The following is a 16,686-nucleotide window of genomic DNA, read 5'->3' on the forward strand; positions in this document are numbered from 1 at the left end:
GCAGCAGAATGGCCCTTCTCTCACGCCGATATTCCATTAGTGGCATAACGCGGGTTGTTTTTGCTCCGATTTCTCTTCGCTCCGTTGCTGTGCTTAAATTTTTTTGCTCGCGCGGTCACTTTAACCGAAAGCGCGCGACCACGGCGTGCGACGCATGCAGAGTGGACGACGGGCGACCGCTGCCAACTGTGCCGCACGGGCAGCTACGGGAGCGCCGTGCAGAGGGCCACGGGGTGCCACCCATGCCAATGCAATGGGCACGGGGACTTCGCGCGCGGCGAATGCGACGTGACCTCGGGCGCCTGCTACTGCGCGGGCGACACGGAGGGGGAGCACTGCGACCAGTGCCGCCCGGGCTTCTACGGCGATCCGAGGTCAGCGCCGCGGGGCTGCGTGCCGCCTTTTGCTAGAACTTGGTGTGGGGGTGGGTGAGGGGGAGGGGGATGGCCCTGCAATTGGGTGAGACTGGCAACGGGATCACGCCCAAGAGGATGCCCTCGCTTGGAAAAGGGAGGAAATGAGATGAGCTCGCACTGTCACGGGGTGGTGTGTACTGTGCGACCACTTGGGAAAGGCCTTCATGCAGCAGTGGATAGAACATGGCAAACGATGGGTGAAATTTGACCAAGGTGGCGTTGCATTATACCGATAAGGGGTATAGCACCACAGCACTCTCTTGTGGCCACACGCATTCTACATCCATGCATTGTGCATGTGTGTTTTGCGTCTTGTACCGCTCTACAATCCTGTCAATCTGGGTTACATTCTCGGCCACACGCATCAATTTCAGCTGGTGTCTGTGCCTGGCTGTGGTTTGCTTAGCCTAAAGTAATTTCCTGGAGTGCTGCTGCGTTGACTTCGATCCTGCACTGGGCCTAATCTGTTCTTGCTAATGGCACTTGCTCTAGCAGTCGAATGTATGTATGTTGAGCTTCTTTCACATCATACATAGCCAACCGTGCTAATCAGAGGTACAGAGATACCAGGGGCGTATTTGTAATTATCTTGGTGGATCTAATTTGTCCCACACGTCAATACCACAAGTGTCATTTGGCGTCCTTGGCAGATGTGAAGCTCACACCAAACAAAGAATGTGATTGGAGAATTTATTGTTAGCCATGAGTAGCAACCAGGTTTGCGATGATTGATTGCTCAATATCGATTCTTACTCTCATAGTCTATGAGAGCAAATATCAACCAATTTACTATGGATGCAGATTATAAGCAAATCATATGCTTGCATTACATATATACTTTTTTACTAACCGGTGGCAAAGCCACATTGCGTGAAATTCACAGCATAAACATACATGGCATGTTGGTTTTTCGCAACGGCTTGCAAAATCCAATCGTGGTATTCCTGGTTGTAGTTGACTCAACTCCTGAAATTGGCCGCGGTAGCGCGTGGCCTAAGCCCGAGAATAAATTCTCAACACGCAGCCCAACCAAAATAAAACCACGCTTGGGACAAAGATATTTTTTCGATTGCTCTGCAACCAACGCGCCACTGTCACGCGCGCCGTGCCGCCCTGCCGCCGCGTGGTTTCTCCCACGCAGGGCCGGCGGGAGGTGCTACCTGGCGTGCGACGGTCGCTCCTTCCTCTACAATGTGGGCGGCTCGTCGGCACTGGGCTCCGCTTGGGGCGCCGGCGTGGCGCCCGGCGGCCGCGTCTACTGCGTGTGGGTACTGCACGCAGCGTCGACGGCGGCGGTGAGCTCGCCCTCGCCGCACCCCGCCAGTCGCTCCATCCAGCCCCGACTGCCGCCGCCCATCGTCTTCCGCCCGGAGCCCAACATGAGCCTGCAGTGTGGGGTGAGGTGACCCATGGCAGCGTGGTGCAACTCCAGTCCTCGCGGCCCTCCGCACCGCCCGCCCACCCCCCCACCCAGCTCCTCTCTGCCTCCCCCCCCACCCCATCGCGTCCTCCTACCTGCGTCCTCTTCAAGGAGTCCCGTGTTACCGCCCCACCCAGAACGCTAACGCAATGTCCGAGCGCTGTAGGCAGTAGGTTAACCGTTTCATGTGTGATTAGTGCAGGGGTTGGCACCTCCGGGAAATATAGCGGGGTTTTTTACCGAATTCGAAATAAATGGCTCTCGTTCTTTTGTTTGCTGACCGTTGGATGAGTGTGCTGCAAACCTCTCTCATGACCAAGAGCAGTGGCAAATATTTCAACCGATCCTGGGCCTCCCCTAGGTCGCCTCAGCCTTAAACGAGTACCCAGTGCACTATGTAAAACATCGCCACTCGGGAAGACAGACGGCCCAATGTGGTGCTGGCCTCCCACCCCCTCGTGTGCCTGCCAAGCCTTCAAAGGTGCTCATTCGTTAACAGCACTTGCCCTCACAGTCTGTTAAAGGCTACAAGTGGGATCTTTGTATAATGATTCACCTCGCTTATGAATTGTCACGATTCGATTACTTGATTATTTAGCTGCCTCTAGTGGCTGCAGGGATCACAGCACCCCCATGGCACACGTGATTTGATGTGCGTACCGTGAGCTTAGAACAATAGTTATTGGTCGATGAATCGATGCATTGTTACAGCCCTGGTGATCGATAAATGGGGTGGGTCTGGATTTACTGAAGCAATCAATCAATCCAACTTCATTTCTTCAAATATGCCTTTCTTAAACAATGGCCCCTGTACATAAATGATAAATAAACCATGCAATAAAAAATATAATTAAGTTAATATAAAACCATACATTTCGTGACATTACTTTAGTTTCGCATTTAAATGCCATGCTGGACTGGTAACATTTCAAGTACATTTTTTTTTGTTACTTTGGACGGTCAGCTGAAGACGGTGCCGTGAGAGAACCATCTGTGAGAAGGAAAGCACTGATTTAAAAACGGGGCAGACAATGCTCGCAAAGCATTTTCAGGCTCATTAATTTCAGAGGATTACACGATTATATAATTAATTATCGGAGTGATAGACCTTTCCTCTGCATAAACAAATGAAATGTTTCTTATTCAATCAGCTTCTTAGATGTCCAGGCCAACGTTATGCAGGAGCATTCGTTTAAGGAAACAAATTCTCAAATTTATTTCGACTTTATAGTTCTCATTGGAGGTCAGGCTTGTTAAACAAATACTTCTTGGTTGCAAGATGTCACCGGCAAAGACACTCCCTTGAAACAATGGGGCCCTCAAGCGTAAAAAAAGGTCTTTTAAAACGTATGCATTGTCATAGAGGATCATGGGTACATAAATAAAATAAAATGTTCACTTCAGTGTGTCCTCACAACAACAACAATCCATCAGCCTCTTGGGCAATGTTTAATGTTTGTTGGATGTTGTTACCAGGGCTTAATTTCAGCCGGGAATGTATGGGTCAGTGACCCAGAAAATGTCCTCGGCCAGAACACCACATCCATGGTGGCTAATAGCCATGTGTCAACTCCAGTCTATCAGCGACCTCGAAAATATTCGTTGAGAAATTAACCCCTGGCTGTTCGTGGCTTTGTGGATTTTCACCGGTTCCGACTGTAACATTTGTGAACATTTGTCATTGCCCTGCCCCCCTCCCCCCTGCCATCCCCCCCCCCCTCAGAGGGACTATGTCTACGTTTATGACGGCGTCCCCAATTTCCTGAGCAGTGGCGCAACGCAGCAGGCCGTGTGGGCCGACCCCAGCCTGATCGCCGCCTTCTGTGGAGGGGGAAGCGGGCAGGCGCTCTCCGTAGAGGCGCTTTCAGGTTGGATGGCGCGACAGATGCACGGGGGCTCACAATTAAACGCCTGACCCCGCAGACAATTCTCACAATGGAAGTTTTATCTTTAAGTGAATTCATCATTGTCGTGTTTCTCGTTTGGTGTACGACTGCGGGCGGTGTATGGATTTTCAAATTTATACGTTGACATTCCCTGGTGGTGTCAAATGCGATGATTGAGAAAACATGCGTAGTGTGTACTGGTCAGTATTGTCTATTCACAGTGACTTAGTGACTTGATGTAAGAAGTAAAATAAGAAACAAAAATACACCTGCGAGGCACGTTATTGGCCCTCCTCTTCATGATTAAATGTATTCCCACATTCGTATGGATTCATCTAATCCAGAAGACCCATAGACTCAGAATGAGATCTACAATTGACTACCTCTCCATATAAAATTAAACACGCCCGCTCTTTCTGCACGGCTTACAGCATCGTGTTTAGACATCACCGATAAGAATCCACAATCGCGCGCCGCATCGTTAACGTGTCCCTTCGCGGGAGCAGGCATCCTGACGGTGTACGTGCAGGGAAACTTCTCGGGCCCATCCGGCGGCACGATGGGCTTCAACGCCACGTTCACCGTGGCCGCGTGCGACGGCGCGGGAGCCGGCGAGGGGGGCGGCCGGTGTGCGGCGGGGAGGGTGTGCCAGGAGGGACGCTGCGTGTGCCCGGCCGGGTACGAGGGCCCCGACTGCAGTGCCCGGAGCTGCCCCGGCTCATGCGGCCAGGAGCTCGGCCACGGCTGGTGCCACCCGGTAAGGCGTGCGGGCGAGCTATTTTTTGTGCGAATGGGCGAGCAGCATGATTGGCTCATCACGTGAGATGGGAGCGGAGCGCCAGGTGGAGAGACCCCCCCCCCTCCACATGCTTTTCCCGTGTACGCAGGGAACACATTTGGGGGTCTCTCCACCCAGAGCATCACGTGAAGGAGCGTTGAGCCATTGTGAACAAAGCGCGGGGGCAGACTATTTTCGTCTTGTTAAGACTTTCAGTGTCAACAATAGCGACGCGTATATAGGCATACCAAAGGCGTTTCTATTCGCGCCTACGAACGTTCGATTTCAAACAGTAATTTCCGTATTCTGTTACTTGCGTGTGATTTTCAAGGCTGGGTGACTGAAGCTTGGTGCAGCTGGTTTAGCAGGGGGACCGCCGTTACATTTGTTTTTTTATCTGCACGTCCTCTTTTGCAATTGTTACGTTCTCCCTTAATGAGTTCTCACATGCTTATTAAAATGTTAATTTGTATGCAGAATTGAATTTGCTATAAATTTTATGATTACTACTATGACAATGATGATGATAATGCTGTAGCTGAAGAGGCTCTCTTCACGCAATGTGAAGCAGGCGATTAATTATTGAGAGGCACTCCTGTTCCATTAACCCATGCCTCTGTGTCCACTGCCATCTTGCAGGTCAGCAGGACATGTGTTTGCAGCGCCACCTATTCTGGACCAGACTGCAACTCTACCAAGGACCCCGACTGGGGACTGTGGGAGCTACTCATGGACTCGTTCATTGAAGGGGTCAGACAGGATTCAAACTACTTTGGCGTGCGCAGTTCCTTGCCCCCGGGAGGTTTTAACTTCATAAATTGTACACGCAGACCTTACCGCTCATTGCACATGGATGTATCAAGACACAGGAAGCGCCTATGTAGGCACACAAAAATATCCTGGCCAGCTCTGCTTTTCTTATTAAAGAAATTACAAAACATACCAAAAGACTCCTTTAATGAATTCACATTTCAACTGAGTAGTCCGTATTTATGCGCTGGGTAACATAGATTAGCGAAATGACAGGGGATTACGACGTAGGCCTGACATTAATTTGTGACACATTTGATTCTTAAAGTATGTATATATATATATAATCCTTCTGGTGTCTGCTGCTTTGGAAATGAGAGCGCGGTAGCGTATTAATGGCTAGCGATAACATTTTAAATTAAATGAAAAACATGCTCTTTTTAAATGAACGTGGCCTGTCTCCTGACCGCTTTTACCTTTGGTTGCCATCGCAGATAAACGGACACGTGGTTAAACGCTTTGGCCACTCGCTTGTGGCCGAGCCCAGCAAGACATTGTGGCTGTTTGGAGGCTACTCCCCGTCGCTCGGGATAATCGGAGACCTGTACAGGTGAGACGGTTCAAACCGTTGCCATTTTTTACCTTTCACGTTCATTTTTCGTCGGCTTTACATGAGTACGTAGGCTACTTGTCCCTCGCCTTAGTTGTGCGATCGATGCCTTGAGATGCATTCACTGTGGATTCAAAGTTTAGGGTCAAGGTGTCTCGCCGTGGCCCCGGTTGTTGATGCCACCACTCCCCACCAGCGCTTTGCACCCCCTGCCAAATCCCACAGCTGCTGCACTGCACGGTAGACACGCGACCTCCAAGACGTGCCGTGACAGTCTCCCACCATCTTGCTCTTTCGTCTTGTCGAAAGTCACACTATCGCAGATAAACGTGATTAACACGATGCTGATTTTTCTTGCGGACATCTGTGATGGGACATGTCATTTGCTTTAATGTGAAATGTGTATTCCCTTTTGCTTCACTTACCGTACATTGCCAGCATAGTAAGCTGTGATCTACCAGGTGAAGGCCTTCCCAAGCCGTCGCCATCTCTCTCTATCTCACGATCTAACAATCCACCTCACTCCTGCACAACAGCTGATTTAATCTCTCCTAAGCTCTGAGGTGCATGCCCTCTGGTGTGTGTTTCCTCCGGACAGTTAGAAGGGAAAAACATCCTTCCTAAGAAACTTTCAGGGCGATTGTTTGCAAATAAGTGGCCAGCCGTGGTGAGAAACGCTTGAGAGAGAATTCGTATTCAACGGTGTCCAACGATGGTTGACAACTCGACACGGTTACACTTTATGTGCTACTGTTGCCGCGGTACGCGCGATAAGGTACAACGCTTCGGAGCTCGCGGCTGGATCGTGGGAGGAAGTGCAGCCATCGTCGACGGTGGCACCGGCCAGCGGCAGCGCCGCCTCGAGTCCCGGCGGCCGGTACTTCCACGCAGCCGCTTGGTTTGGCGCCCGAGGCCTCATGATCGTAGTCGGTGGGATCACTTCAGCTGGCGTCGCCAACGACACCTGGGCATTCAACGCATCCGCTCTCACCTGGCAAAGAATTGAGGTGGAGGACAGTCTTTGTTTTTTATTTTTTTATCATCATCTTTCGACGGTTTTATACCGAGTGTACTGCCAGCGAAGTATCCATTTGGATATCTCCAAGAGCCAGCGCGACCCTTTCGTGTTGAGAAAACAGCCCACGAAAGTGGATATCGCAGTATTAATTTGGCTGGTCGAGCAGCAACGTTCAGCAATTCTCTGGCCAGAGAAAATTATAGGAATGTTGTGGTGTCCGTAGCAGAAGTAAAAGATGTTATCTTAAAAACAAAGCTGCCTCGGCTGCACTCGAAGTTTATTTCGAACCGGTTTTCATGCTCAACGCGTAATAAATAGGACCAGACCGAAATTTAAATCCTTCGGTGGCCTTTCCAGTGATTGGCATAGATGCCCTCAGCAAACAATTAATTCTTTATCATGATTATTATATTCCAAACCCCACGTTTTAATATACCCCTGCTGCAGTGGTTCTGTAAAGGATCGATCGCAGCGAGCGTGGAAGTGCAAGGTGGCTCCTGGGCTCCAGCCGCCGTCATTGGCAACGGTGTTCCAATGGCTCATTTAAATTATGCACGGCAGCCACGAAATAACCATTGATAAGCGTCATAGAAATGACACAAACGAAATTGGATATTTAACGCGGTGATTGAGAGAGAGAAAGAGAGCACGTTTCTTCGGCGGGACAGTAACTGAAGAACCTTTGCCCATGTTCCGGAGGAAATCACTGCTTGAGGTATCTGTCTCTCTCAGGGGGGGGAGGCCGGGGGAGCAGCTGTAGGCACAGCCGCTGCGTCTCCAGCCGAGGGACTCTCCCGCTCACTCGCGAGCGACAGTGTTCAAAGGCTCCGTCTCACCGAGCGCACACGGCGCACTCCCCCGCCGCTAGCCATCGTTGTGTTCGTAGTGACTCATGCACATGGCTTGCTTTTTTTTTTAAACAAAACTAACAACAAAAATTCCTTCTCACACGCGTAAATAAATAAATCTTCCGAGTTTGTGTTCCCTCGGGGATTAATTCGTTTTTTTAACGAAGTCTAAAATTTTAGGAATAAAAAAAAGCTTCAAAGCCATGTAATGGGAGCGAGGAGATTGTACCCCACAGCTAAGCACTGTATTTTATTGGCAAGCGTTGACAACTCCGAGCCCTTACCTCACTTACGGTGGTGCACTGTCAACTCAGCTAAACCCTCCTTGCGCTAAGAGGTAACACAATGAATTAGTTAGACCTCTACTCAGGGCAGCTCCCAATGAGATCTCTGCAGCTCAATGTTGCGCCGTAGTTAATGGCGGTTATTGAGTTTTGTGCTTCATAATGCTGTAGCATTGCGTGCATGTGTCCATGCGTCCATGCCCTTGTGCTTGTGTCTGTGTATCTGGATGTGTGTATCTGCATGTGTGTGTCTGCGCGTGCATGTCCCTGTGCTTGTGTCTGTGCATGCGTGCATCTACTTGTGTGTGTGTCCATGCGTGGCGTGTCCTTGTGCATGCGTGCGTGTGCGTTCCTGTGTGTGTGACACGTGTGCACCACCAGTCGGGGACGCTGCCCCCGGTGGCTGGCCACACGCTGTCGGAACGAGAGGGCGACTCTCTGCTGCTGGTCGGGGGATACTCGCAGGAGAACGGCTTCAACAGCCGCGTGTACGAGTACAGCGCGGCACGGGCGGCGTGGCTGCCCCTCGCCACGGGGGGCTCCCCCCCAACCGGTATTTTCCGAACAAGCTCACGCAGCGACTGCGAGCGGCCTTGTGCCCCAGGCGCGACATAAATCTACACCTTGGGCTGCAGCCAACCCTGCCCTTATGCTCATTCGTGATAATAGTGCGGTGTTAAGGTTTACCCACTTCACAGCAAATGTATATAATCGGTGTAGCTCATTTACATTGCTGGTCTTTGAGCCGCTGTTGGACATTCCACGTTGAGCCCAAGAGCTCAGTGTTGTGGCCTCTGACCCTTGAGCCACCCAGGTACCTCCTGGCAGGCAGGCGCCGTTTGGTTTTGCGTCGTGATTCAGCCCAAGGTGTTCTCTCTGTGGCCGACCCTGACTGTGGACCTCACATAGTGCTGGTGACAGCGTCGCCCCTTGCATTCTCGTAATGACATTCCATGTTGTTATAGCTCGACCAGTAGTAATCCAGTGGAATAGTGAGTGTAATCATTGGTAATAGTAGTAGTAGTCGTTTTCTTTATTAAGTAATTTGCATTCTCAATTGCCCAATAATTACTTGAATGACACGTGCAAATACTAGTGAACGAAATGCCAAATCAAGCAACGCATTTGCGTAGCGTCACCACTGAATCGTTGCCGCCCCTCCCCCCCTCTTTCCTGCCGCCAGGACTATATGGGCACACCAGCGTATACCACAGCGCCACCCAGGCCCTGTTTGTGTTCGGCGGTTACCGCTACGCCCTCAACTCCGTGGGCGTCTCCGACGAGCTGCACGCCTTCCACTACCCCTCCTCCAACTGGAGCCTCGTCAGCCCAGCGAGGAACGCCAAGGTGGGGGCCCTCCGCCACCTCGACACCAAACAGCTGTCCTCGCGGTTGCACACGCGGCGACGTCTTTAACTTTCTTAGAATTTTTACACCAGATGCGCTCTCGGCTTCGCGCCACGAGGCGAGGCAAACGTCGATTCCGAAAGCTCACAGAGAGGTGCAACCGCGCTGTGTTGAGAAAAACGGTCGGTGTAAAGTGAAATTTGCCTCACTACTTTAGGAGCTCCCTTTTCACGTGATCCCCGGTACGCACGGAGTGGCGCGCTGCCCGGTGTTGGAGATTGGCCTCCGAGAAAGCCAGACGACCTCTGACAACTGTGATCCACTCAAGGGGGCCGCTGCATTTTCTCACGCGTTGCCCAACTACATAGCGCACGGCATTCAAACTGAAACTTGATATTATTAATGTTTTCATGAGAGCTGCAATTTTAGCCAAATAAAGTGAAAAATCTCATTTGTAATACGAACTCCACTTTAGTGCAGGAAATGTATGGCTGGACAGAGGCCGTCGGCTAACGGCGCTTAATGCCATTGTGGTCGACTGCCCTTTTGAGCCCAGAATCTCAGTGTTGCCAGCTCGGTCGCTCCGACCCGGGAAGCCATGCGGGCACCCCCCCCCCGGCAGGTGCCAGTTTATTATGCCGTTGTGATTAGAGCCGTGACTATGCCGAGTTGCGCTCCGTTCGCTCATCCCGATGGCGTTTTTCAAAAGCGGCGATCATCTTTGTCCTCCGCAGCCCGCTCCGCGGTATTTCCATGCTGCCGCCCTCCTGGGTGATGCCATGGTGGTGTTGGGGGGACGCACTGATGCCCAGAACTTCTCTCGCGCCCTGCTTCTCTATCGCATCGACTGCAATACGTGGATCAACGCAGAGGACATCGGTGATGACACGCACAGCCAGAGCGACCCCTGAGTTTGTCCGCTGTAGACGGTGTGGTCGTCAAAGCTGCTCATGTCACTGGGCCATTTATTAGTGTAGACATCGCTGTTGATTCATGAACTTCTTTCACACCGTACGTAGCAATCCTCGCTAATTGGAGGTGCGGTATTAGAATTGCACTCTGATTATATTATAATCGCACTGCTCATTAGAAACGCTCTGTGCTCATATTAGAATCGCTCTGTGCACGTATTAGAATCGCACACAGATGTGTAGTGCGCTGCAGATTATGATAGGCCTGGATTAAGACGTGTCATGTGTTTTATTTAATATCAGTGGTTGTTTTAATCTTAGTTAAATGTCTAAGTGATGATGGAATGAATATCAATTTACTCTGTTTAAGTTTCAGGCCATGAAAAAGAAATGGTGTTAGCTGGAATGAAATGCACATATCTGTTTGAAGTGAATTCCCATATGCATCCTTTGCTATCAATAAAATATGATGGCTTTTTATCTTTGACTAGCTGTACTACCCGGCTTCGCCCGGGACTTGTATCCACCACGGCCGGCCGCCTTTGTCTCCCCAGTGGCGATGTTAATACGCTACAGCAGTTACTCGTTTGAGGCAGAGTCGACCTAGGGGAGGTTCAAATAATCGCCACCGGTGGTGGCCGTGAGCGGGAATCGAACTGGGTTCGCCGGGTTGGTAGCGCAGCGTAGCGTTAAGCATTACACCCACTGCTCCTCACACACCACACACGCACAGACACACACACAGACACACACACAGACACACGCAGACACACACAGACAGACACACACACAGACACACAGACAGCACGCTAACCACTACACTACCGCTCCCCACACACCACACACGCACACACACAGACACACACACAGACACACACACACAGACACACACACACAGACAGCACGCTAACCACTACACTACCGTTCCCCCTACACAACACACGCGCGCGCGTCCATAGGTACACATACACGCGCTTGCTGCAGACACACACATACACACACATACATACACGCAGACACACACATACACACAAACACACATACATACACACAAACACATACACAGTGACATGCGTATTCCCATCGCGGGGCACGGGACGTGCCTCCCGGCAAATCCCTCACAAGCGATCGTACACAGATGGACAGACAACTGAACAGTACGACGTTTGGCTGGTAATTGCATCCAGCATCAGCGAAAGGACGTACTCTGAAATGGGAATTGTTGTGGTTTTACGCTTGTACACACCGGTGGGCCAAAGCAGAGACTTATGAGTGTTTTATCAACGGGACATTTTTTGACTGATTGGCCGTGTGGGGTGGTGGAGGGTTACAACACATTAATAATTAAGGCGAGCGAAAGGCAATAAAGTTATTTTTGAAGAATGGTTGCGAAAGCGTACGTGTTACAAAAAGACTCACTTTACTTAAGAAGCAGGCTAATGTGTACATGATAGACTGTCAGTACAGCCACCCAGAAATATAACCAGGCTACACTGTACATTCTAGAGTGGCAGTACGCTCAGCCAGCTTAATGAGTATTTGTTGAGTGAACATTTAAACAAATCCATTATTGGCGCGTGTGGTTTAAACATAATTATACAGTAGTTTTTTCATGAGAAATGCTAATTGTTGTGGTTTTCCGCTTGAACACACCGGTGGGCTAAAGCAGTCAAGTCTTAGTCTTTTATGAACGTGACAATTTTGTGCAGATTGGGCGTGTCGGGTGGTGGATAAGGGTGACAACATCTTAATAAATAAGGCGATCTAAACGCAATAACGTTGTTTATGAATAATGTTTGCGAAAGCGTACGTGTTACAAATTGACTAACTTTACTTCCTAACCAGGCTAATGTGTACATGATAGACTGGCAGTACACCCAGCCAGCTGAATAAGCAGGCAGCAGTCTACATAATAGACGGGCAGTACGCTAAAGCAGCTTAATGACTATTTGTACAAAGAACATTTAAAGAATCGATTATAATAACCAGGCTACAGTCTACATGATAGACTGCCAGTACACCCACTCAGCTTCATAAGCAGGCTAGAGTCTACATGATAGAGTGGCAGTACGCTGACAGAGCTTAATAAGCAGGCTACAGTGTACATAATAGACTGTCAGTACGCTCACCCAGCTTAATGAGTATTTGTACAGTGAACATTAAAGTAATCGATTGTTGGCGCGTTGGGTTTAAAAGTAATATTAATAGCACACATTGTGGTGGGGGTGTAGTGAAGAGTAGGAAAAACTTTGATGAATTTACCTCAGAGTGGCGTGGTGGGTGTCGGGGCCTAGTAGCGTGCAAAGCCTGCGGCCTCGCCTAAAATTGTCGACTTGGAAGAGGCAGGGTACGGGTGGCGTTCCTCCCCCCCTAGCGCGCCAACAACACTGTGTAATGGCTATTATTTAATTAATTACGGAGCTTATGAAAGTGGCGAAGGCGTGGCTAGCGGTTGGCAGGGGCAACCGCCGTCCAATGAAACTGCAGCCCTTGGCGAAGGCGTCGCTAGCCGTTGCCAGGTCCAATGAAAGCGGCGAAGGCGTCGCTAGCCGTTGCCAGGGGCAACCGCCGTCCAATGAAAGTGCGTATGTTCCGGAGACACACAGACAGACAGACAGATTCACGATTTTATATATATAGATGCAGGTTACTCCCAGTTGAAATCCAGTAGGCATCATCAATTTTTATGTGTTGCTTTTTCCTTGGTTGAAAATAGAGAATTGTAAATCAACTGAAGATGGTGAAAAATAATTACATTTCAAATTATATTTTTTTATACAATTTCTTTTTTCACATTGATCTCTGAGAAAAGTAGAAATGTAGAGATGTGTGCCTAATTCTTTACTCGCCAGGCAAGTTAAATGTATTTTTTTTCCATATTCTTACGTAAAGATGGGAGGATGGCAGGTGAGCCGATGGAGAGGATGACAGCCTCGGCGGCCGTGGAGGTCGGGGGTCGCGTGCTCGTGGTCGGGGGCGTGGACGGCGTGGCCCGGGGTCAGATGGGAGCCCTCTCTCTACCGCGCGACCCCTGCGTGCTGCTCGCCGCCCCGGGCGCCTGCGGCGCGGCCGGCTGTGCGTGGTGCCTCGACGGGCGCAACGCCTCCTGCCGCTCACGAGAGGAAGCCGAGAGGTGACCGTGGGGTGTGACAAGTGATGTCGGAACCGTCCTGCCCCCCCCCATGCCCCCCCCCGCCCACCCCCGCCCACCCACAGCCTCAGTAGTGCTTGGACGGGTGACCACCACGCGTGAAGTAGGTGTTATAGGCTGCTACGGGGCGAAGTTGTGGACAGCAGAGGGCAGTTAAGCAACGTCCACTGCACCTTTATGATCCCACATCTACGCTTCTCACCTTCACTAACCCACACTGGCTGGCGTGGTGAAGTATGCCCTAACAACTCTCACAGCTGGCACGGAGTGGGGAGGTCTTCAGCAATGGTTTGACAAACGCCCGTGAATCATTATTATTTTTAACGATCACAGGAAGTCGTAAACGCAGGCCGCTGGAAGAAAATCTGCCGGCAGTCTCCAATCCGTTGCCTCTGTCTAGCGGTTCATGAATGCGCGCCCGCTGAACGCTAACGAGCGTGCATGCGTCCCCCCTCCCCCCCCGCAGGCGCGGCTGCGCTACGGCGAACGTGACGTGTCACGTGGCAGCAGCGTCCGACTCGGAGTGCCGCCTGCGGACGTCGTGCCCCGAGTGCCAGTCGCGCCACCCGGCCGAGCTCGGCCTCCAACCTGTGAGCCAACGAGCAACCACCCCCCCCCACACAAACACGGCGGGGACACGCCGTGCTCGTTCCCATTTGCGAGGGTCCCATCTCGTTAGTGCTTTCCAGCTGAGGTCGTGAGCGTTCGCGCGTCAGTCACTGTGGGGGGGGACTATTACGAGAGTAAACGTGATCCAATGTGAGGGTAAACTTGTGTCGCTAATCGCCACTTGTCTATTTGAAAGTTGGGTCAAATTGATCAAGGGGTCGCCCAAAGCTTGGGAGACACAAAGCAAGAGCAAAACACACAATTATCCGTTTTTAGCTGAAGAAATAGAACTGACATGAGGGTATGGGGCAGCAGGCGTGGGGGGGAGGGAGGCCGGGTCAAGAGACACATGAGAGAGAGAGAGCATTACGATCAACACCGCGACACAGCTCGGGACCAAGCAATTGGGGTCCAGCACCAACAACAACAACGATGGCAACAAGACCCTGGGGAAAGCCATGGCAGCCAGGGCAGTAACAACGAATCCCAAGGCGTACAGCATACTGTAGTGGGATAAAATAAATGTGGCTTTGATGACGACCATCGTAACTGGGAGGCCATTCATTGCCACTTGAGAGCATTGCCATCATCACGGCAAACTCCCTGTGGGTTAGAAGTTCCCACGAGCTGCGGCCTTCCCTTGCAGGGTGCACACGGCACGTGCCCAGCGAGAATCTCTCGCGCAATTCTCCGGGCAATCGCTGCGGAGGAGCAGTGCACCATCTGTTGTTGTTCAGGGAGGCCGATGTGGGTATTTGTTTAATGCTCCGTTTAATGTCCTGTCAGTTGGGAAAGATAGGCACCACCATGACTCCTCGATAAGCAAATGCGCCGTGCAAGTATTTCTCATTATGGCAAGCAATGTTTACTCTTTGAGTTTAACATTCAGTTACTCGTTTTTTTTCTATACGTTTTAACAGGCAGATTATTTTATAGATAAAAACTCCTGAGGCAATCCGATCTTTGAGGAGCCATGATCCGAAATGGATTAAACAATGCACTGCATAAATGATCTACCTTTACGTGTATATACGCACCGAGATGTGTATACAGTATTGCAATACTCTTTGGTTCTTTCGGTAAAGTCACGTAGTTAGAAATAAAATAAAATAAAACAAATGTGATTTGTTTTATTGAAATGAAACAAATGTGATTTGTTTTATTTTATTTGTAACTAAGTAACTTTACTGAAAGATCCAAAGAATATGGATTTGGATTCCTGCAGTCACGAAAGCTTCAAATCAAGTATTGCAATACACCTCTGATTCGCACGGAATACACATCCGATTAGCACGGTTGGCTACGTACGGCGTAAAAAAGTTCAACGTACATACGGCAATACAACACGTGTCTCATGGCTACCAGATCTCAAGACATTGCACAAAACAGTGACTCAGCCCATCACCCTACCGTGGTCGATAAAATGAATACCTCTTTGCATGGCGAATTCAAGAGTGTGATTGCACTGTGGAGGCAATAGGAATGCAGATTTCCCATCTTTTGGCTCAACAGCTCTGCAAACAGGAAATGAGCACCGCCCTCAATGCTTGCCGGTTTGAGCAGAAAATCACTTTCGAAGAGCTACGGTCCAAGCCCCCCGTGCGAGTGCGTGCGTGCGTGCGTGCGTGCGAGCGAGCGAGTAAGTGCGTTTTGCCTCGCGAACACGCAGGTGTGCAAGTGGTGTGCGGCGTGCCCAGCAACCGCGGCGTGCGTGTGGCACGAGAGCGACTGCGCCGACGCCACCGCCTGCGGCGAGAGGCAGCAGCGGGGCGACTCGATCCAGGCGGGCGCGTGCCCCGAGGCCACGTGCGAGGCCTCCGACTGCGCCAAGTGCCTGGCCGCCGGCAGCTGCATGTGGTCGCGGCACTTCCAGAGGACGGGTAAGAGAGGCCTGGGCCAGCACCCCTCTGTGGTTGCTGGGAAGGGCTGTGAGGATTGGCGGGTTGCGTCGTTGTGGCCGGTATTTTGGGTCTTTATTGGCGCAGGACCACCACAGAGAGCACCCCCCCCCCCGCCACATTGGCCTGGTCTAAGTGCAATACCAAACGGTGCCACGAGGGGTCCCCGGGCAGCTCCCAGGGGGTCACCGCACTCGGACAACACCGCTGAGGTTCTGCGTCCGAATTCGAGCAGTCGCCCCAACCCCCCCCCCCCCCCCCCCTATTAAACCGGGTAAAACAAAATGTGGCGAGTTTATGCTTATATTCCTGTAACCACTGGCTGCGCAAAATATAATTTCGTTGGAACTTTTAATTCGGCATGCTTCCTGCCCTGGGAATTACCAACATTTTACTTTGCTAGGCGAGCGACGAACGTCTTTATAGCAGGGCGCGTGAGGAAACGGAGTGACCTTACTGGATAGAATGAAATTCTAAAAATCTCGAAGGTAGTTCTACAATACTACCATCTAGAGGATCTAGAGCAGGGGTCCTCAAACTTTTTAAACAGGGGGCCAGTTCACTGTCCCTCAGACCGTTGGAGGGCCGGACTATAGTTAACAAAAACTATGAACAAATTCCTATGCACACTGCATATATCTTATTTTGAAGTGAAGAAACAAAACGGGAACAAATACAATATTTAAAATGAAGAACAAGTAAAGTTAAATCAACAAACTTGCCAGTATTTCAATGGGAACTATGGGCCTGCTTTTGGCTA

The 16,686-nt window shown here is 50.7% G+C and overlaps 1 protein-coding gene across 1 annotated transcript in view; it reads left to right on the forward strand.

Annotated features, from left to right (window-relative positions):
- The window catches only part of MEGF8 (multiple EGF like domains 8), a 65,149-nt gene that overhangs the window by 33,939 nt on the left and 14,524 nt on the right, over positions 1-16,686 (forward strand). Inside the window, exons 23-35 of the mRNA XM_061560611.1 lie at positions 161-374; positions 1,558-1,813; positions 3,560-3,704; positions 4,229-4,479; positions 5,140-5,250; positions 5,745-5,860; positions 6,636-6,867; positions 8,392-8,563; positions 9,194-9,357; positions 10,092-10,236; positions 13,161-13,401; positions 13,886-14,009; positions 15,698-15,908. Of these exons, the coding sequence (XP_061416595.1) occupies positions 161-374; positions 1,558-1,813; positions 3,560-3,704; positions 4,229-4,479; positions 5,140-5,250; positions 5,745-5,860; positions 6,636-6,867; positions 8,392-8,563; positions 9,194-9,357; positions 10,092-10,236; positions 13,161-13,401; positions 13,886-14,009; positions 15,698-15,908 (2,382 nt within the window). The remainder of the gene's footprint in view (positions 1-160; positions 375-1,557; positions 1,814-3,559; positions 3,705-4,228; positions 4,480-5,139; positions 5,251-5,744; positions 5,861-6,635; positions 6,868-8,391; positions 8,564-9,193; positions 9,358-10,091; positions 10,237-13,160; positions 13,402-13,885; positions 14,010-15,697; positions 15,909-16,686) is intronic.

Source organism: Lethenteron reissneri, chromosome 26 (genome assembly GCF_015708825.2).
Source record: "Lethenteron reissneri isolate LAM-NWPU_2019-01 chromosome 26, ASM1570882v1, whole genome shotgun sequence".
NCBI classification, from domain to species: Eukaryota; Metazoa; Chordata; class Hyperoartia; order Petromyzontiformes; family Petromyzontidae; genus Lethenteron; species Lethenteron reissneri.